The following is a 21,828-nucleotide window of genomic DNA, read 5'->3' as shown; positions in this document are numbered from 1 at the left end:
CTGAGCCGAAGGCAGTCGCTTAACCAACTGAGCCACCCAGGCGCCCCTATTATGGGGTTTTTAAAGATCCTATACCTCTACACCTATGACCGGGACTACTACCATTGTATAATTATTCATGGTTTACAAATGAGGAAATTGAGACTTAGCAAAGTGAAGTGCCACAGATCAAAGAAGCCAATAGGCCAGGTCTCTGACTTCAAAGCCTGTGCTGTTCCCATTATGCTGCTGAAAGACGAGAGAAGAAAGAAAGGAGGAGGAGAAAGGGGGACGGAGGGCAAAAGGGAAGGAGAGCAGATTGATTCTGAATGATTTTAAATAATTACAATAGTTTTTTTATTAAACAAAATGTTTAGTCTTTACAATCTTGAAAACAGGGTCAGGTGTGTAACACAAATGTGTGAAGCAGGCCAAGCAGGGAGGGGAGCCAACTGCAGAGCACATGCCCTGCCTGCAGAGGGCAGTAGATCACACACAGTGAATTGTGGTTCCCTGAAATATCTCTGGGTCCCAAGCCCTGCCTGGTAGTAATATTTATTGAATGGATAAGTTCAGGAATATGCTGAAAGATTTGTGTGAGCTAGGCAATTTTAATTTTATTTATTAGAGCGAGGAAGGGCAAAGGGAGAGACAGAATCCCAAGCAGGCACCACACCCAGGGTGGAGCCCAACGTGGGGTTTGATCTCATGATCCTGGGATAGAAACCTGAAGTGAAATCAAGAGTCCCAGTGTTCAACTGACTGAGCCCCGAGGCGCCCCAGGAACTTTAATTTTATGAACCAAGTGAATTTACTAAACACTTACTACATACCAAGTATCAGGGGTTTATATTAGGGGTTTATAATCTAATCGTTATGAGAAAACTAAACTAGGCTATGGACTATAAGCACACTAAGAATAAAAGAGGAATAATTGCTTATCTCTGGTGTTTTCCAGAGGGCTATCCTGAGATTTTATGAGTTCATATCTGCTTTGAGAATCTGGAATTACCTATCTAATGTTGCTATTCTCATTAGTTTTGTAAGTTAAACAGTTCTATCAGTTCTACATTTATGCCAAAATATGTCAAATCCAGCCACTTCCCTCTCGCCTCTGCTGCTGGCACTCTGGTCCAGTCTGCCATCCTCTCTCCCAGGGACTACTGCAGTGGTCTTCTCACTCTTCCTGTCTTGTTTTTTTGCACTCTTCAAAATTTGTTCTTCACACCATACCCAAGGGGATCTCTTCAAAACATAAATCCCATCTTGTCCCTCCTCACTTCGAATCCCCCCACTGATGCAAACTGAACTCCAGCAAGGCCCTGGACGCGGTGCTCCCTGCCCAGTCCCTCTGACCCCGCCACCGTTACTTCCCCTTCCCTCGGCCACAGCAGCTCTCTTTCTGTTTCTTGACCACGTCAAGCTCATTCCTACCTTAGGACCTTTGTGCTGGGTTGTTTCGTTTGCCTACAACACTCTGAGCCCTCTCTCTGCAGGGCCAACTCCTTGGCAGCATTCAGGCTGCAGTTCTCATATCACCATCTCAGAGAGGCCTTCCTTGACTACAATCCAAAAATCAGCATCCACAATCCCTATCACATAATCTTGTTTGATTGTCTTAAAGCACTGAGTGCTATCTACAGTTTTCCTGTCCATGTATCTAATTGTTGATTGTCTGTCTGCCCCCGACTAGAATCTAGCTTCCATGAGAGGGATTTCACTCTACAGTGCTTACAGCAGTGCTTGGAATGCAGTAGGTGCTCAGTAAACACTTGCTGACTGACTAACTAAATGAATGCCTAGTCATATAAATCTCTATATAAATGAAATAAATGCTGTCCTGCTATGATCCCCAACATTTTGGGAACTGTATCTCTCTGGCAATTTAACTAATTTTATCATCCCAGGAGAACAACTCAGGAGAACTACAGGACAAGTATTTATTTTTACTTGAAGTGAATTAAAAACAATTTTGTTTCAAAATAAACAGAACTATCTGGGGTATCCTAATGTAGGAATACATATTCATTACTATAAAAAATGAAAGACCTTGTATCTTAATTTATTCATAGGTAACAGAAAGTCTTTCCTTCTTAAAAATGGGGGGTGCTATCACTCACATTTATGTAATAAAGCACTTAAGAAACTGGACCTCCCGATGACAAGTTAGGAGATGAGTCTGAAATATGAGACATATTGGCTATTGTCAGTCAATGAGATCTTGTGGGTAGGATTTGTTTTAGAGCCGGTCGGTATAAAAGCACTACAGTTTCATAAGTCAAGAGCATTCCATTAGAGACAGTTTAACGTTCAAGATGATACTGTGTTCCCTTACGGTACTATATCTATGAATTTGTATCTTTCTTTTTCTGGATATTTTATCACTTTTTGGCCAAACAATATGACAACATGGTAAAAAATGTGAAAACTACCCGATCATCACAGCTAATGTCATTTCTGTGTTTTTCCCTCTAGTCTTTTCCTTACAGAATATATTTTCACATGAACGTCACAACTAGGGAATAAGCCATTTGGCATCCTGCTTTTCTCCCTATATTATATTGTAAACATTTTTCCTCATTGCTACATAAAATAAACCTTATCCTTCTCAGCTTCCATGTATGCATTCCATACATACATACGTATATTTAACACTCTACAAGTTAATTTTTCCTTAATTTCTGAGCCTCTAGGTTGTTTCTGTTTTTTTTCTCTACTACAAATAATGCTGCAACAAACACCTTTGTGAAAGGTAGCATTTCCTTCTTCTGGATTATTGCCTTAGAATATAAATCAGAAAGAGGAGCATTACTGAAACAAAGGTATCATTTTTTATGGTTCTTGTTTTATATGACTTTTACCTTTAATGTGACACTTCTTTGATCTCCTGGTGAAACTCCTTGAACAGGGTGAACACCCAAGCACGGCAGGACAAACCCCTTATACCTAAAAATGTAGAACAAATTAAGAAAGCAGGAATATTAAACTAGTAGACAATGTTACGCTAAAGAACAAGTATGAAAGAATTTTTTAGGGCTATGTTGATGGATTTTCTTCTTCTCATTCTCTTTAAAATTGGATGACCTTTGATAGTACAAATATGACATAACTGCATCCTTATTAGCAACTCTTTAAATTCTTATTTTTTTTTTAAGATTTTATTTGTTTGAGGGAGAGAGCACAAGCAGGGGGGAGGGGCAGAGGGAGAGAGGGAGAAGTAGACTCTCCATCTAGCAGGGAGCCCAACACAGGGCTCGATTCCAGGACCCTGAAATCATGACCTGAGCCGAAGGCAGACGCTCAACCCACTGAGCCACCCAAGCGCCCCAGCAACTCTTTAAATTCTTTTTTTTTTTTTGAAGATTTTTATTTATTTATTTGACAGAGAGAGACATAGTGAGAGCAGGAACACAAGCAGGGGGAGTGGGAGAGGGAGGAGCAGGCCTCCCGCGGAGCAGGGAGCCCGATGTGGGACTCGATCCCAGGACCCTGGGATCATGACCTGAGCTGAAGGCAGACGCTTAACGACTGAGCCACCCAAGCGTCCAGCAACTCTTTAAATTCTTAATGAAAAGTAGCACCTTTCTGAAAGCTGCATTATCTTTTCAAATTCTCCTGAATGTTCAGCAACCACCACAAGAGCCATAACATTGGCCTGAAACAAAAATGAATAGAATAGTTAGAATCTCAAACAATACACATCTAACATAACTGAAGAGAAATTTATAATCTTCTGTACTTTCAGTTATTCTTGCTCACTCATACTCCATCAATATAATCATGATGGCAATCACTGAGTACTTACTATGTTTCAGGCACTATGTTCAGTGAATATAAATATTACCTCATTTAATCTACACAGCCCTATGAGGTAGGCATTGCTGTAATCCATCATATTGATCAGCAGTTCTGGATGGAGTCAAATAACTTGCTCAAGATCATTATGCCTGTGTAACTCCAGAGCCCATGCTCCTTATTAACCTGCCATATTGAATGATAGCTGTGTATGTAAAAATGTATTGGCAACCGTTTCTGACTATCACTTTAAGGGAAAGTTACAAAGAGGTAGTTACAATGAATTTCATAAAAACTTCCAAAAATTAGTATTTTTTTTCCTGAAACAAATCAAAATGTCTCAGAAAACTTTTATAATTTCTTCAAGATCTCTGGAATAATGTTAATTTTAGAACTGGGAGACAGACCGATCTGTTCCATATAACTGGTAAGCATGGTAGCTGTGGGAACATGTTTTGGATTCAGACTATCTTGTCTGTATCACTTTACTAGCAGTGTATCTTTGGATAAATTAATCTGTAGGTCTGAGTTTCCTCCTCTATCAAATGGGTAATGTTTGGCTCTAAAATAGCAGCTTCTTCATAAGGATGTTGTGAAACATTAAATGAGATATGTACAGAAAGGACTAAGCTCCGTGCCTGGCATATAGTAAACAGTAAATTAATGCTACTTATTAACAAAGCAACATAGGCATAGTAAATCTAAATTTCAAGCTGTTCTAGATTGAAATTAATAGGAAAACAAAGGGCAATTATAGATATTGACTTACCTTCTTGGCTTTCTCCAACACATCATCCAGATCCTAAAATAAGCATAAGTCATCACAATTATTTTAGATGAATAACTAACTGCTCTTTGGCTGTGTATATCAGTGTAGTTGAGACAACAATGGCAAGGAACAGTGTGATAGAATGTGAAGAGCTACACTCCCCCACCTTCTGTTTACTCTTCCTTTCTCTCAGTAAAATCTGGCTTCTGTTCCTACTCCACTAAAACAGAAACTGTTATTGTCAAATATAAAGGACACTTCTCTGTCCTCCCCTTACTCTACCCCTCAGCAGCATTAAGAACTCCTCACTTGTCCATTTCTTCCTTCTTCCTGAAATATTTCCCACTCTTGGCTTCTGCAATACCGCTCTCCTGCAAACACCACCCTCCACTAGCTGCTACTTTCAGTCTCCTTAGCTGGCTCTCTCCTCTATTGGATTTCAGGACCCTGTGCTCCTCTCTCTGTACACACCTCAGGTGATGGCATCCATAGGTTTTGATATCATCATTATGCTAACGAGTCCCCAGTTTTGAGCTCCAGCCTAGAATTCTCTCCTGAGCCCAAAACTGACATTTAAAATCGACTATATGACATTTCCATTTGGATGGATATTAGGCTTCAACATGTGCCAAACATGGCTCTCCTCTACAAACCTATTCCTTCTATCTGCCCTCCCCAACCTCAGTCTTCCCTCCTCTCAGTAAACAGCACCACCATCCTCCCTACAGCATCCTCATGTCCTCTCTTTCTCTCCCTCTCCACATCCAATTCCTCAGCATGTACCATAGATTCTGGCTCTAAAACACACACTGAATCCACCTACTTTTCTCAAACTCCCCTGCAATCATCATCATCTGCTGTCTACATACAGCAAAAGCCTTCAAACTGGTTTTCTAACTTCCACACTTGCTCTCCATCAGCAAAATGGTTTTTAAAATGGAAATCAGATCTTGTCACTCTCCCTTAAAAAACAAAAAACCCAAACACCTTTACTGGATCTACCTTGTCCTTACTGACCTACGTCACCTATCCCCTGCAACCCTCTAGTCTTATTCCAGGGGCTCTCTCTAGCTCATCACCCTCCACCTAGCCTTTTTGTAGCTTGAATGCGTCAAATTCTATCCTGTCTGGAGCCTGCGATCTGCTTGCTTTCTACACCGCGTACACCCACCTCCTTGCTCGGCTGGCTCTTTGCCTTTCCAGTTCCAAACGAAGTGTCACCTCTTGAGAGGTCTTCCCCCTTAAGAGACTTTGCTCTTCCTTCTCATTTATCAGCCTCTGGTTTCCAATGTAGCTGGTAAAACACTTGGTAACTCGGATTTTGTGTGTGTTCTGTTCTTTCTGTTTGCTTCTCTCCCCCATTAGAATAGGAGCACACGGCGCGCCGGTAAGTACCGAGAGCACACTTCTCCTGGGCAAAGTGGATGCTCGGCCAGGCCAGGAGCTGCGAGGCCGAGGCCGGTGGGGTAAACAGCCGGGCCAAGCAAGGGAAGGTAGGGCAGAAGCCCTCTCGTAAGCGGGAAGGGCAAATAAAAGCCACGCAGGAATAGAGAGCTTAACGCTATTCAGGGTCAGAAAGAAAAATCAGAATGACTGAAGTTAAATAGAGAGCCAGGGGCAAGTCACTCAGGGCCACGAACAGGGGCCTGGGAGGATCTGAGGCTTGGTCCTAAGGGAGGAGAGCAAAAATAACCTGAAGGGAAAGGACGGGAGGGCCTCCCCGCTCCCAGGGCCGGGCCTCGCCCATACGTACGCTGTCAAAGTCCGGGGCCGAGAGGTGGCAGTGACAGTCCACCAACCCTAGGCCCACCGCCCCCATCGCCACAGCCGCCGCCGCCCTCCACTCTCCCGCCGAGCCTCAGGCGGAACGCTGCCGCTGCACCCGTTCAGTTTCCGGCCGGACGCGGGCCTCTTCCCCCAGTGGGAGCCCGCCCTTCCGCTCCCAGCGTTCCCGCCCGCAGTTCAAACTGGAAAAATGGCAGCGGCTCCCGTGCTGGTGGTCCCTTCCCCTCCGCGGGACGTGGAGAGAGTGGCCGGCGCGGACGACGGGGCCTCGGTCGCCGGCACCTCCCGAGAGGACTTCCGGGTGCGCTGCACCTCGAAGCGGGCCGTGACGGAAATGCTAGAACTGTGCGGCCGCTTTGTGGAAAAGCTCGGGGACGCGCTGCCAGAGGAGATTCGGGAGCCTGCGCTGCGGGATGTGCAGTGGGTACGGGCCCGGTAGCTATCTCTTATCACCCCCTTACCCTGTACCCCTCTCAAGGCCCAGAAGGAGCCTACGACAGGCTTCGCAAAGTTAACGGTGCTGCCCGCTCCGGTAGAAGAAGCCCGAGAAACGCGAGGGGTCGAAATAGATGCTAGTGTCAGCTGGGTATTAATCGCTTAGACCAGCGCCTTCCAGTAGAAAAATACAAGGCGAGCTATGTATGTAACTTGAAATTAAAGGAAGAAAAAAATAGGTGAAATTAATTTTTTTTAAAAGATTTTATTTATTTATTTGAGAGAGAGAGAGAGCATGAGAGGGAGGAGGATCAGAGGGAGAAGCAGACTCCCTGCCGAGCAGGGAGCCCGATGCGGGACTCGATCCAGGGACTCCAGGATCATGACCTGAGCCGAAGGCAGTCGCTCAACCAACTGAGCCACCCAGGCACCCTAGGTGAAATTAATTTTAATGTTATGTTTTATTTAGCCCGCTCTATCCACGATACCGTTTTAACTTATAATAGTAAAAAGGAAACGAACGAGATCTTTTCTATTCTTTTGTTCCTACTAAGCTTTTCAAATCTGGTGGCGTAAATTTAGAGCTCATCTCCTTTAGGGCTATAGCCACATTTTAAGGCCTCAGTAACCACAGAGTAGCCAGTGGCTCCCCTATTGGACAGTGCAGACTGACTCTAGGAGGAATTCTCTAGGAAGGGGTAATCCTGGAAGTCAGCCAGTCACCGCACTGGCCTTTGGTCTTTTCCTTTTACCTGTTTTAGAACTTCATGTAAAGTCGTGAAAACATTTTCCCTCCAACTCTAAAGTAGATAAGGAAGCTGTCTTGATTAATAACTTCGCTGGCCCTCATAACATTTCCCCTTCCTTTCTCACATATTTTGCAAAGCCCTGAAGAAGCTAGTTTTTTGAGGAAAGACACAGCATTGAGGGATTGGTACCTGCCTTAAGGAAGCATACAATCTATCTCTAGAAAATAAGTTTAAAAGTTCATAATGCAGCACACTTGTGAGTTCGAATGACCACAGTGCAAACAATAAAAATAAACGTCAAATGGAAGAATAAAGAAACAGCACCTGGGTAGCGAGTCTGTGTTCCAGTTTTGTATACAGTAACGCTGTTACTACCTTCTTGCAAGGAAGGGAAGAATAGAGACATACCTCAGGACATTTTTAGTAGTTTTTGGGAGAAGACTGTTTTGTTGCATAATGATCTTAGAATTTGCCCCTTTCTAAGAAGTGCTAACATATTTAGAACATTTACTTTACAGAAAAAGAGGAGCTTGGCTTAACCTATTAAACCTTATTTAATGGATGATAAAGTGAATTAGAAGATAAAAGTTTGAAGACTTAAACTACCAAGGAATTCACTTGTGTTTTATATTAAAAGCAGATAAAAGGCAGAGGCTTTAATTATGTTGACATATCTCTTTATCTAAAACCATGTAATATTGTAATGGGTATTCTAAAAAAAATCCCATTGATATGATTGTGCAATGAATATTACAGTTTGTATTCTGAGATAATCCTTGAATGCCCATATATAAAGTAAGGATTTTATTTTATAAAATCTTTAAAATGTAGAGTGTGTACGTTAACTCATAATTATCAGTCATTTGATTTATGCTTATTTTTACTTCTACAAAGTGTGTAAAATACATTCTCATTGTAAAAAACAGCATAAAACAAAAGTCTGAATTCCTCTCCCCCATCCCTCTTCCTTCCTGGAAATAACTTACTATTTTGGAGGGCCCATGGAGGGTGTAATCCTATACATTTTTTAATGGCTTTACATCTCTCTGCTGTTTTAGATTTTTGTTTGTTTTTTACATTAATAGTGTTAGGATGATGTATTTAGCAATTTAGCTTTTTTTTTTCTCTACCAAATCTGTCTTCGACTATTATTTGTCAATGTTAGGTAGAGATATACTTTATTCTTTTTTAGTATTGCATGATATGGATATAGTATATTTAACCATGTTCCGAATTTGAATTTAGATTTTATTTTCCCCTCAGTATTTTATAATTTCAAATAGTGTTTTAACAAACATTACTAGTACATCCTTTTTATGTTTTTATGAGAACAGTTTTTTAGGATACATTGCTAGAAGTGAAATTGTTAGGTAATAGGGAATGTGCATTTAAAATTTTAATGGCACTATCAAATTCCTTTAGTCCCTTATTTTTTAATGTAGTATAAACATTTTTAACCTTACAAAAAACAGACTAGTACAGTGGACACCTGTATATCCATCACCAAAATTTTTTTTTTTTTTAAGATTTTATTTATTTATTTGACAGACACAGCGAGAGAGGGAACACAAGCAGGGTGAGGGGCAGAGGGAGAAGCAGGCTTCCCGCCGAGCAGGGAGCCCTATGCGGGGCTCGATCCCAGGACCCTGGGATCATGACCTGAGCTGAAGGCAGTCGCTTAACCGACTGAGCCACCCAGGTGCCCCTACACTTCCTATTTTAAAGCAAACTTCAGAGCTCATGTCATTTGATTTCTGTGTACTTCAGTGTACATCTCTAAAAAAAATAGTCCTTTATGAAGTAGAAATTAATTTTACTTTGTTTTAAGCATTTTTTCCTTGTTAACACTGATGCTTGTTCAGCAGCATATGTAGTACTTGTACCCTTGAGACTCAGCTGAGCTCAACTTTGTTAGCTTGTATTTTTTCTTCATTTAAGGAGTATATAAATTTTTGCATCAAATTTTCTCAGATGTAGTGTAATGGTTATTATCAGAGCTAAAATGTAGGTAGAATCAATGATTGAAATGGAATCTTCATTGAAAAGAATATACTAATAAGCTAGTCTATTTTTCTTGATATTCTGTATTACAAATCTGAAATTCTTATTTTGCCAAAATGTTTTAGTTCAATATTTAAGTTATTTTTAGTGACTTGAGTATTGTGAATTTATTTCAGACTTTTGAATCAGCTGTGCAAGAGAATGTCAGCATTAATGGGCAAGCATGGCAGGAAGCTTCAGATAATTTTATGGGTATGTGATTTAACTTTCCTTCTGTCATTAATTTCTGAGTTGTTTTTGTAGCTAATTTTATCTCGAATGCTAATTTTTAATCCCCATTTTCAGTCTTTTTTTTTTTTTAAGATTTATTTATTTATTTATTTGAGAGAGAGAGAGCAGAGTGAGAGCACCAGCGGAGTAGGGGGGCACAGAGGGAGAAGCAGGTTCCCCATTGAGCAGGGAGCCCCATGTAGGGCTCAATCCCAGGACTGAGCCACCCAGGCACCCCTCAGTGTCCCTTCTTTTAAAAAATTTCCTTCACTGGGGGGAAAAGGGAAACATCTAGAAGACTACTGAGGCAAACTACCCAGTAGGTACCTTGATATTTTTATATATGCTATCTGGCATTCTCAACAAGATTTTCACCTCATTAGTCTTTGAAAGTACCCTTGTCAGTAGTTTACTGGAAAATACTGTACAACTATCTCCAGATGAAGAAACAGGCCCAGAGAATTTCTGTGAGTAATACCTTATAAATCAAGTTGTATTTTTACAAATGATCCTTATAGTAGATAGCAAAGTACCCTTAGAAGTATGAAGTTAAATTATAAGAGTACCAACCATGTAAAGGATGAGGTAAATATATGGAGAAGGCTCTTTAGAGACAGAATACTTCCTTTTTTTTAAAGATTTAATTAATTTATTTGACAGAGAGAGCGAGCGTGAGAGAGCACAAGCAGGGGGAGCTGCAGAGGGAGAGGGAGAAGCAGACTCCCTGCTGAGCAGGGAGCCTGATGAGGGGCTCCATCCCATGACCCCGGGATCATGACCTGAGCTGAAGGCAGATGCTTAACCAACTGAGCCACCAAGGTGCCCCAGAATACTTTCTTCAAAGCAGACATGATTGTACCCTAACTAATGGTGTTGACATATCTAAAAAAAATCAAAGTTTTAATGGAAAGAAAATGGTCAGTGGTCAGTGTAAGAAGGAAAAAATTTAGTAGAAAAGGAAAGATTTGTGTGAGAAGAGAGTCAGAATTCTCCAGCAAAGTCTAGGAGAAGGGCTACCCTGACAAGAGGGTCAGAGTGTCTTGTCTTTCCCCATGGTGATATTACAGAGTCTGACCAGCATAACTTGGTATCACTGCTTGATATTACTTGCTATCCAGTTATACCCTTGAGCTGATTCCAAGCTCATTCTATCCACCCTCTGTGGTTATAATTTTTCTTCTCAACATTAAGATAATACTTTGCCCAGAAAACTTCACTGTCTAATCCTTGGGATTATTATAGTTATCTCTTCAAAGTCACCAAAATTTACTTTCTGGTTTATATATTGAGATGGTAAAAGCAATAACATTAGATTTCCCAAATTTTATCAGAATGATTGCCAGTTAGTAGGGAAGAGGGAGTGTATCACAATCACCTAAAGTATTTTTAAACTATACAGGCTTTCCTGTGTATTTGACTCTTGTTCTCTGAAGTCACTTTGGAGTTGCTTTATTGTTGCTCCAGGCTGCCTTTAGCAATATGATTCATCAATTTATAGATTAAGATATATATTTTCTGATAGGTTGGCAGCCTGGGTAGAGTGTGGTTATTCTTTGTCCCTTTTCCTTCCTATAATCATGAGGGGAAATAGTTGAGAATACTACAATTTTACCTTCTTTCATGGGCCCTTGATAATGCCAAGCACCATACCAAATTCTAGGATGTAGATGAAAACACATGGTCTTACTATTTAGGAACTCATTGTTAATGGAAGGAAATGGACAAGGAATTACTATACTGTTTAGGAAGGGGGATAAGACCCAACAGAGTAGATTGTTGTTAAATTAAATGCATTTAATGAATGACAGCATGCTAGATAAAAAGGAGGAAGGATATTTGAAGCAGAGAGAACAGCATGTACAAAGGCACAATGGAGTGATATGTTTGGAATATGTCAAAAATGAATTGGGAAAACTAAAATGGTAGGTGTGGCCAGAGAGATAAGTTGGGGCCAAATCACAAAGAACCTTGAGGGTTTGCTAAGGAATTTGTACTTTATCCTGTAGGCAATGGGGAACCAGTAGAGATTTTTAAAATAGAATTTACATGAAAAGCTTTGTGTTTTAGAACACTAACTGCTGGCTATGTAGGGGTGGATTAGAGAGGGGTGAAATTCAAGGCAGGCTGATCTTAGGGAAGTTATTGAAATAGTACAGTAAAAGATGGTGAAGACTTGCCCTAAGATGGTAGGAAAGGAGAGATAAAGGTTCAGCAGATAGGATTAAAAGCATTTGTATCTGATCTAATACATAGAAGCAATAAGTAAGCTTCGCAAGGGCAGAGGTTTTTGTCTGTTTTGTTCACTGGGATCACTGTAAAAATGAGTGAACAAGTAAAAGGAAAAAAAGTGAATGAATATACAAGTGAAAACAACTTTCTCCCTTCCTCTGTAACTACCCTGAAAGGACTTGACTTCAGGCTTGACCAGGTACATTTAAGAATTAAGGTGTAAGTTCCTTGAGAGCATGGGCTATATTTGTTTTTCAACACTTAGCTTGGCATATAGTAGGGACACAGTAAATACTTGTTAAATTGGTGACAAAATCTTCCCTGCTAAAATTGTTTATATATTTCAGTTTTGTAGTTTTATCATTAGGTGGCGCTAAAAAACCATTTTCCTGCTCCATAGAAGCTTTAGCTGGGAGACTTTTTTTTTTTTTAACTGTGAAATAGTACATTATTTCAGGCTAATGAGTGAACTTTTTATATGGATAAATTAAAATTTAGGAAGGGCTGCTCATCTAAATGAGTGTTCAAAGTAAGCAGTGACTGTTTTTCTCATAATACTCTCAAAAGAATTTAGTTGGACTTAATATTTGTTACATGAATGAGAGATACCTGATGTACTTCATTAATCTTTACCCAATATGTATGTGTGTGCATATATATATATATATATATCGGCAATGTTTGAAAGTTTCCAATAATAAATATCACTGTTTCAGACTTCTTAATGAAGATTCTACTTAATAAAATAGATATATTTCTAGCATAGACTATGACATAGCAGAACAGGTGTGATGAGACCAGCTAAGCCAATGACCTAGCTCTTTAGTATTTTTTTTTTTAAAGATTTATTTATTTGAGAGAGAGTGAAGGTTCGTGTGTGCACGTGAGCAATGATGGGGCAGAGGGAGAAGGTGAGAATCCTCAATTAGATTCCCCCCCTGAGCACGGAGCCACTCTGGGCTGGATCCCAAGACCCTGAAATCATGACCTGAGCCGAAATTGAGAGTCAGACCCTTAATCAACTAAGCCACCCAGGCACCCCATTCTTTAGTGTTTTTAACTACTTATTTTTTTTTTTTAAAGATTTTATTTATTTATTCATAAGAGACAGAGAGAGAGAGGCAGAGGGAGAAGCAGGCTCCCCACTGAGCAGAAAGCCCGATGTGGGACTCGATCCCAGGACCCTGGGATCATGACCTGAGCCGAAGGCAGACGCCCAACCATCTGAGCCACCCAGGCACCCACTACTTATTTTTAAAGATGATTTTCAAAATAAGGTTGATGTACCACCTGCATTCATTTCATCTTCGGTGCTTAATTTTGGGGCCCCATTCCAGAAGCTTCTGTTGAATCAAAATTTCTGCGCTTCTGACAAGTTCCTCATGTAATTTTTCTGCTGGAGTTTGAGATTCACTATTTTAAAACAGGAAAGCAACAGATAAATAGTTTTAGTTAAATCAAATAAATTATAAAGTCACCGTGTCTCTTACTTTTTCCTACTGTTCCAGTTGTGTCTACTTCAGATTTAGCTATTCCACTCTGCTACTGTCACAGCTTTGGTGCAGCACATAATGAAGTCAAAACATGTTGGAAACTCTGACATTAAGTGCCCTTTACAGTCTAGTTCTTTTATATTTTATCATCCTTTCCTTACACTTTATCCTGCAGCCATTTAGAACTTTTAGTTTTAGAACAAAGTTTCCCAAAACCTCTATGATCTTGCAAATACAGTTTCCTCTGCCTAAAATGCTTCTCCCTGTTAGTTTTTGTCCCACCTTTTTTTAATCCAATGGATTTACATTTATATTTCAAGGCTTATTAGCTCAAATGTTGCTTTCTGTTCAAAGTCTTAAATTCCCTAGGCAGAGTTAGGGTTCCGTCGTTCTCTGTCCGAATAGCATTTTGTTCATACCTCAATTGCATTTATCAGTTGTTTCGCAGTTATGTTTCTTCCAGGGAACTGTGGACTCCTGGAGAGCAGGGATCATGTTATATTCATCTTTGTATTTTTCTAATTTCGGCCTGGCTTCCCATAGGTGCTCAGTAATTGATTTTTCAATGAGTAAATAAATGAATTAATCACCAAAATGGGGGCATCCATTAACTTGCCATATTTGTTTTTCTTAATTATTTTGTATTTTCTAAATTTAGCTTGTTATATTTTTATATAGAATATAAGCGATGTGTTTTAAGAAATTTTTTGATATTGTTTTTCTCTTGAAATAGATTCTGATATCAAAGTACTTGAAGATCAGTTTGATGAAATCATAGTAGATATAGCCACAAAACGTAAGCAGTATCCCAGAAAGATCCTGGAATGTGTCATCAAAACCATAAAAGCAAAACAAGAAATTCTGGTAAGATGATTTACTTTGAGATAATAAATTTTGTGTTATGTCTATTTTACTACAATTAAAAAATTAAAGTATGAGATGATATCTATGTGGACACAGATGACATTTTGTCTTTTCTTCCTCAATTGCTACTGTTGATCTCTTGTAAGATTTTTTCCTGTTCTTTTTTTTTTTTTTTAAAGATTTTATTTATTTATATGACAGAGAGAGACAGCGAGAACAGGAACACAGCAGGGGGAGTGGGAGAGGGAGAAGCAGGTTTCCCGCTGAGCAGGGAGCCCGATGTGGGACTCGATCCCAGGACCCTGGGATCATGACCTGAGCCGAAGGCAGATGCTTAACGACTGAGCCACCCAGGCGCCCGATTTTTTCCTGTTCTAAGTTATACTAGATTTTGAACACAGGTGATTTTTTTTTTTTTTTTTTAAGATTTTTATTTATTTATTTGACAGAGAGACACAGTGAGAGAGGGAACACAAGCAGGGGGAGTGAGAGAGGGAGAAGCAGGCTTCCCGCAGAGCAAGGAGCCCGATGCAGGGCTCGATCCCAGGACCCTGGGACCATGACCTGAGCCAAAGGCAGACGCTTAACGACTGAGCCACCCAGGTGCCCCAAACACAGCTGATTTTAAAATAGAATTTGAGGGGGCGCCTGGGTGGCTCAGTTGGTTAAGCGACTGCCTTCAGCTCAGGTCATGATCCTGGAGTCCCTGGATCGAGTCCCGCATCGGGCTCCCTGCTCGGCAGGGAGCCTGCTTCTCCCTCTGACCCTACCCCCTCTCATGTGCTCGCTCTCTCTCATTCTCTCTCTCTCAAATAAATAAAATCTTAAAAAAAAAAAAAAAAAGAATTTGAGGAAGGAAGACTAACTTTACAATTCTGAGTCCAGGAAGGAAAAATAAATTTATCTTTTTTTTTTAAAAGATTTTAATTATTTGAGGGGGGGCAGAGGGAGAGAATCTTCAAGTAGACTCCCTGTTAAGCATGGAACCTGACTTGGGGCTCCATCTCACAACCTCTGAGATAATGATCTGAGCCAAAACCAAGAGTCGGTTGCTTAACTGAGCCACCCACGAGCCTCAATAAATTTATCTTTTAGGCCTTTTCTTTCTGTGTGTCATTTGTGTTTGGCACATTATTTGTATATGTTTATATATTTTGGAAGACCCCTTTAGCTTAAAATTGATGATGACAGCTGAATACCTGTTCATGACACCAAAATTTGCTTTATGAATTGTGTATAATTTGTTTTGCTCCAGAAGTCATGATGGGGTAGGAGTAGGTTTGCTGGGAATGGCACTGCCTCTGGAGCTGGAAACACATGTTGCTTTAAATTATGTTATACTGTTTGTCATTAATTTTTGAAATTAGCATACTTTCACATTTAAATCTTCCAGTTGCTTTTTGTCAGGAATTTTTTTTTTAAAGATTTTATTTATTTGACAGAGACAAAGTGAGAGAAGGAGCACAAGCAGGGGGAGAGGGAGAGGAAGAAGCAGGCTTCCCGCAGAGCAGGGAGCCCGATGCGGGGCTCAATCCCAGGACCCTGGGATCATGACCTGAGCCGAAGGCAGACGCCTAATGACTGAGTCACCCAGGCGCCCCTGTCAGCAATTGTTTTAGACAGTAAAGACATTGTTCTATGAGAAAAAAATATAAGCAGAATTTTTCATTTTTTTTTCTTCCAAAGCATTCTCAAAAAAATACCCTACTCTATCTCCCCCCTCCCAACCTTGCTTTTTAAAGTTTCTCCAGGAAAAACATTCAAAATGTATTTATTTTCTCTCTCCCTATTACTACCCCCCTTCTTTCCTGGAAAGAGTCTAATTGGTAATCAGTATTGCATAAAAGAAAGAAAGTTGGCAGGCCTAGGTGGGTACTGCTGTGGAAGTTTAAAAATGGATGCAAAATGGATGGATGGGGTGAGGATACTAAAGGCAGCTCTTTTAGAAAACATTTTTGGCTCCTGCTGGCTTTGGGCAGGAGTAAGGAGGAACATTTTACTCTTTTTGCTGAATTGTAGGCCTTACTCCATGTCAGCCTTGCACAGGGGCCATGTTAACCTTCTCTGTATCATTTCAGTTTTAGTGTATGTGCTCGCCGAAGTGAGCCCGTGGATCCTATGCTATAGTTCTGCTCTCATAGTCCCAGCCTATCACAGGATGTATAGGCTTCAGTGTGCTGACATGGTAGCGGCCACTTTTTAAAGCCGCTTCTGTGCGAATATGAGTTCTGAGTTCCAAACATTGTCTTAAAATGAACTTTTGAGGGGCGCCTGGGTGGCTCAGTCATTAAGCGTCTGCCTTCAGCTCAGGTCATGATCCCAGGGTCCTGGGATCAAGCCCCACATCGGGCTCCCTGCTCCGCGGGAAGCCTGCTTCTCCCTCTCCCACTCCCCCTGCTTCTGTTCCTGGTCTCGCTAACTCTCTCTCTGTCAAATAAATAAATAAAATCTTTAAAAAAAAAAAGAAAATGAACTTTTGAAAAAACAGTCTATTCATAATTTGGAGACTACCTTGTACTTTAAACACAAAATTCAATCTCTGTGGCTTTAATTTGCTTGTTTGCTTTTTTTAAACTTTTTTTATGGTGCTATTTCTTAGTGTATGCAGTAGGTGGCAGTGCTATAAAAGGTCTAATTCAGACTGAGTTTGATCTTTTGGCCTCCTTTCCTACAGATTTCAGGATCTTCTTTCATTCTTTCAATTTTTCCTTTTTTCTTTTTTTCTTTCTTTTTTAAAGATTTTATTTGAGAGAGAGAGCGCACTAGTGATGGGTGGTGGTGAGGGGCAGAGGGAGAGGGAGAAGCAGACTCCCCGCTGAGCAGGGAGCTCAACGCTCAACAAAAGGGGCTCCATCCTCTGAGGACCCTGAGATCATGACCTGAGGCGACCTGAGCCATAGACAGACGCTTAACTGACTGAGCTACCCCTGCGCCCCGCCCTTTCATTTTCTTTAAAAGAATGGTTCTACCAGCTAATAGTATATTTGCTTACATTAGTTGAAGGAAATGTTTATATGAAGGATTAAGTGATTAAATCTGTTTTAATTTATATTGTGTTTAGAAGCAGTACTACCCTGTTGTACATCCATTGGACCTAAAATATGACCCTGATCCAGGTGAGTCAGTGCTCCTTTGTGGTAAAAGTGAAGTATCAGCTTGTAATTTTTATGAGTTCCTGATACTCTTTTAAAGGTGTCCGTGTGAAGGGTATCTTCCCTTCGATGCTCTAACTCACTACCAGTCATCCGTGTTTAGCTCTTCTCTAGGATTATAAAAACTTGCTCTAAATGTACTGACTCAGCAATCTCCAGGAGTAGGTCCTAGGAATCTGGACTTTTATAAAGCTCTCCCCTGACCTAGACTATTACATCTTCTCAATCTCTAACTTCTATTATAGTATCTTCCCATTTCTAACTGCTACTATACTGTCCATTCTTTGTATTACAGCCAAAGTTATACTGTTAAAGCATTCATGGTGTCACTCCCCAGTGTGATAACCGTCATTGGTTTTCTCATTGTTTCCAAAATAAAATCCAATAAAAATATAATGTTGAACTTAAGAGATATGCATACTTGATATACCTTTGAACTCAGTTCTGTTTCCATTTAGATGCATCCTTTAAAACTCAGAGAAATAAAATTGATAAAAACTTAAGTAAATCCAGCAACAGAATTTGCATTGCTAAAAATGTGGATCATACATATTTTTAAATGGTTCTGTTCTCACATTTAAAAATTTGTAACAATTTTCCTAAGAGACCTTTCGGTGTTTTCCTTTGGCACTCAAAAGTACCATTTCTTTCTTTCTTTCTTTCTTTTTTTAAGATTGTATTTATTTATTAGAGAGAACGTGCGCATGCACATGAGCTGGGGAGGAGCAGAGGGAGAGGGACAAGCAGACTCTGTGCTGAGCATGGAGCCTGATGCAGGGCTCAATCCCATGACCCCGAGATCATGACCTGAGCTGAAATCAAGAGTCAGATGCTCAACTGACTGAGCCACCCAGATGCACAACCCCTTTTTTTAAGTACCATTTCTGAACTATTAGAAAAACCTTAATTAAAACCTTGATTTATTTGTATGGGCTTCTTATACTTACGGTTTTGAGTACTTTATCTTTGTCAAATTGTGCACTACTTTCTAACATGTCTCCTGCCCCTCATAAATCTCCCAGTGCCAATGAGGATAAACCAAGAGGGGAATGTACAAGTATATAGATACTCAGAAATTTGTTAAAATCACAGCATTCACTCTGTTTGACAAATAAAAGTTGACCTAGGCTCACTAAACAGGGGAAGTTGCCAAAATGCAGTAGTTGACATATACTTGTTTTGATTTTGAACAATATAAAGATAATAATTGAAACTTGTGGTAAAGTAATTACCCAAGTATTACTTTTCTTCTTCTTTTTTTTTTTTTTTTAAATTCTACACCCAACATGGGGCTCAAACTCATGATCTGGAGATCAAGAATCACATGCTCTACAATTGAGCCAGTCAGGCATCCCCCCAAGTATTACTTTTTAGATATAATTATCCTCTAAAGAAACTTGTAACCTTTTTATCTTAGTAGGGAAAACAAATTTACTTAAATGATCTTTAAAAGGTCTACATGATTTTTTTTCCCCTACCATTCCAGTTATGTAGTAATAGTGGAAAAATCCTTTATATCATATTATTCTTACTTCAAAAGTAAGCAAAAGAATAATTAAGAATCTATACTTTGGATAAATTTTGAGATTTTGTTGTTATACACTTTCATAATATTTATGAACTTAGAATAGCATCAGTTCTGTAAGCACAGCAAAGTTAACTTACAATTTTATTAGCTGTGTATTTTGGGGCAAGTCCCTTGATTTCTTCAAACTTCAATTTTTTTTTTTTTTTTAAAGATTTATTCATCTGAGACACAGAGATAGAGAGAGAGAGAGAGAGAGAGAGCATGAGCAGGGAGAGAGGCAGAGGGAGAGGGAGAAGCAGGCTCCCTGCTGAGCCAGGAGCCCAATGTGGGGCTCGATCCCAGAACCCTGGGATCATGACCTGAGCCGAAGGCAGACGCTTAACCATCTGAGCCACCCAGGTGCCCCAGAACCTCAGTTTTTTTATGGTAAATTCTAGATTTGGAGCCTGATGCTTTAGGTGTGAATGCCAGCTCTGTCAGTAAATATTACATTGTTCTTCCTAATTACCAAGGTTGGATTATGAATCACAAGAGATGAGGGGTTCAATAATCTATAACTAAAATACATAAGTACTAGTTTATAAAGAGATACTATGTAATAATAACCTTATTATAGGGACGCCTGGGTGGCTCAGTTGGTTAAGCATCTGCCTTTGGCTCAGTTCATGATCTCAAGATCCTGGGATTGAGCCCCGTGTCTGGCTCCCTGCTCAGGGGGGAGCCTTCTTCTCCCTCTCCCTCTGCCCCTTCCCCCCACTCGTGCTTCCCCCCACGCTCTTTCAAAAAAAAAACAACCTTACGATAAATCCTCTCATTTACGCCATACCTTATACATAACTTATAATACATCTAACTGGTAAAATCATACAAAATTAATTAAAATGGCTTAGGAAAATAGAAAGCATAAATTTGTATAGAACCTAAAAGTCTGAATAAGCTGCATGGGAAAATTTTTGTGGGAATTTCTTGAAAGTTTTTTCTTCTTGCTATTAGAATATTAAGTAATTTATTTATTTGAAAGCTGACATTTTTAAAGAAGGTTTTCTGGTTTTTAAAAAGCAATACTTAGCCAGTGTGTATAACATTGATTTGGCAGTTATGTTAGGAACTTTGAGGGATACAGAGATAAAGTAGACAGATTCTGCCTTTAAAGAGCTTATGTTTGAGTGTAAAAGATGAACATAAAACAGAATTCGTTCATGCCCTTAACTGGTTCTTTTCCGAGTTTTCCCTGAGTAAATGGCACTTTAATCTACATTATTGCTTTAGTTAGAAGTCAACCTTGATTGTTTCCTCCCCTGAACTCCTCATATCCAGTCCATCAATAAACTACAAATTACTCCTTTGAAATATAATCTCACCATTCATCTATTTCTCTCCATCCTGCTATTATCACTTCTAATCTAGATCACCGTCACTTTAGCCAGGATTTCTACACATGCTTTCTAGAAGGTCTTTCTGTTTCACTCTTGTTTTTTCCCATTCCATGGTATATATATATATATATATATATATATATATATATATATAGGACAGTTGATTTTTTTAAAAGTTCTTTGAAATATTTCAAACATATAGAAAATATGGAGTATAACATAATAAACATCTTTGTTGCTACCACCCATATTTAAGGGTTATTCACATTTTTGCCAGATTTGTTTCAGACCTTTTTAGGAACTAAAAGCTATGGATGCACCTGAAAGCTCTGTACTCCTTCACCATCCTATTCTATTCTCTCTTACTTCAGAAGTAATCACTATCTTCAAGCTGAGTGGATCCCTTATTGTCCATGTTATTTATGCTTTTACTCTATAGATATGTAACCATAAATAATATATGGCATTTGTTTTTAGATTTTTCTATAAATTGTATCATACTGATCATATTCTGCAACTTTTTCCCCCTTGACATTGTATATACAGAAAGCTTTCTGTTCGTTGAGCTAATACATAGTATTCCGAATACACCACTGCTTATCCATTCCTCTATTGAGAGACACTTAGATTATTATTATTTTTTTTTTTGCTGTTATAAATAGTATTACAAGAACATTCTTATAACTGTTTCCTTGTATAGTGTAAATATGCCACAGATTTTCTGGAGTAGATTTCTGGAAGCAGAATTTCTAGGTCATAAGGTTTGTTTCTATTCAGCTATTACATTTGAACTGTTACTATTCAGCCTAACCCTACAGTTTCTTCTAACCCTACAGTTTCTTCTGTGAGTTGCCTATTTATATTCTTTGCCTATTTTTCTGTTGGTTTGTTTGAACTTACTTCTAAGAGTTGTACATACAGGCATATATCTATACACACATACACACACACATTTTGGATATTAATCCTTTGGCTATAAGCACTGTAAATAATTGATTTCAATTTTTGGCTTGTCTTTTAATAATCTTATATATAAATTTTAATATAGTTGGATTTACTAGTTTTTTTTCCTTTATAATTTGTTCTTTCAGTGTCTTTAAGAAATCCTCTACCCAAGTGACATAAAGATCCTTTGATATTTATAGATTAATTTAGAAAGAAGTGCCATGTTTAACAGTGTACATCCTATTTGTGAACATATTATATCTCATTTTGTTTTTTTTTCAAAATGTCCGTCAATAGTGTTTTATAAACACATGTAATAAAGATGATTGTAAGAGTGGTGCCCGCTTGTTTCTTTGAGAACAGTGTTGTTTAAGGGAATGGATATGGTAGGCATTCTGTAATGATGTAGAGAAGTATTTAAAAATGTGTGATAAAGATAGTTATAAGAAAAAAAATAG

At 39.2% G+C, this 21,828-nt stretch overlaps 2 protein-coding genes and 1 pseudogene across 8 annotated transcripts in view; 1 reads left to right on the top strand and 2 right to left on the bottom strand.

Annotated features, from left to right (window-relative positions):
* TATDN3 (TatD DNase domain containing 3) overlaps positions 1-6,380 on the bottom strand; it is a 19,045-nt gene extending 12,665 nt beyond the window's left edge. For 4 of the 6 annotated variants that reach the window (XM_035010514.1, XM_035010515.1, XM_035010517.1 and 1 more), the window contains exons 1-4: positions 6,297-6,380; positions 4,544-4,576; positions 3,561-3,634; positions 2,841-2,925 (exon numbers count right to left, since the gene is read on the bottom strand). In XM_035010514.1, the coding sequence (XP_034866405.1) occupies positions 2,841-2,925; positions 3,561-3,634; positions 4,544-4,576; positions 6,297-6,362 (258 nt within the window). In that variant the 5' untranslated portion in view covers positions 6,363-6,380. The other 2 variants (XM_035010519.1, XM_035010518.1) reach the window with 2 other exon arrangements.
* A 117-nt stretch (positions 6,381-6,497) lies between these two features.
* Positions 6,498-21,828, top strand: part of NSL1 (NSL1 component of MIS12 kinetochore complex) — a 44,371-nt gene continuing 29,040 nt past the window's right edge. For both annotated transcript variants that reach the window (XM_035010513.1, XM_035010511.1), the window contains exons 1-4: positions 6,498-6,752; positions 9,690-9,765; positions 14,239-14,369; positions 17,431-17,485. In XM_035010513.1, the coding sequence (XP_034866404.1) occupies positions 6,519-6,752; positions 9,690-9,765; positions 14,239-14,369; positions 17,431-17,485 (496 nt within the window). In that variant the 5' untranslated portion in view covers positions 6,498-6,518. The remainder of the gene's footprint in view (positions 6,753-9,689; positions 9,766-14,238; positions 14,370-17,430; positions 17,486-21,828) is intronic.
* On the bottom strand, positions 16,378-16,476 carry LOC118014664 (annotated as a pseudogene).

This window comes from Mirounga leonina, unplaced genomic scaffold (assembly GCF_011800145.1).
Source record: "Mirounga leonina isolate KUSES-001 unplaced genomic scaffold, KU_Mleo_1.0 Mir_154, whole genome shotgun sequence".
Classification (NCBI taxonomy): Eukaryota; Metazoa; Chordata; class Mammalia; order Carnivora; family Phocidae; genus Mirounga; species Mirounga leonina.
The sequence above is the reverse complement of the archived record's forward strand: the minus strand, read 5'-3'. Positions and strand labels throughout refer to the sequence as shown.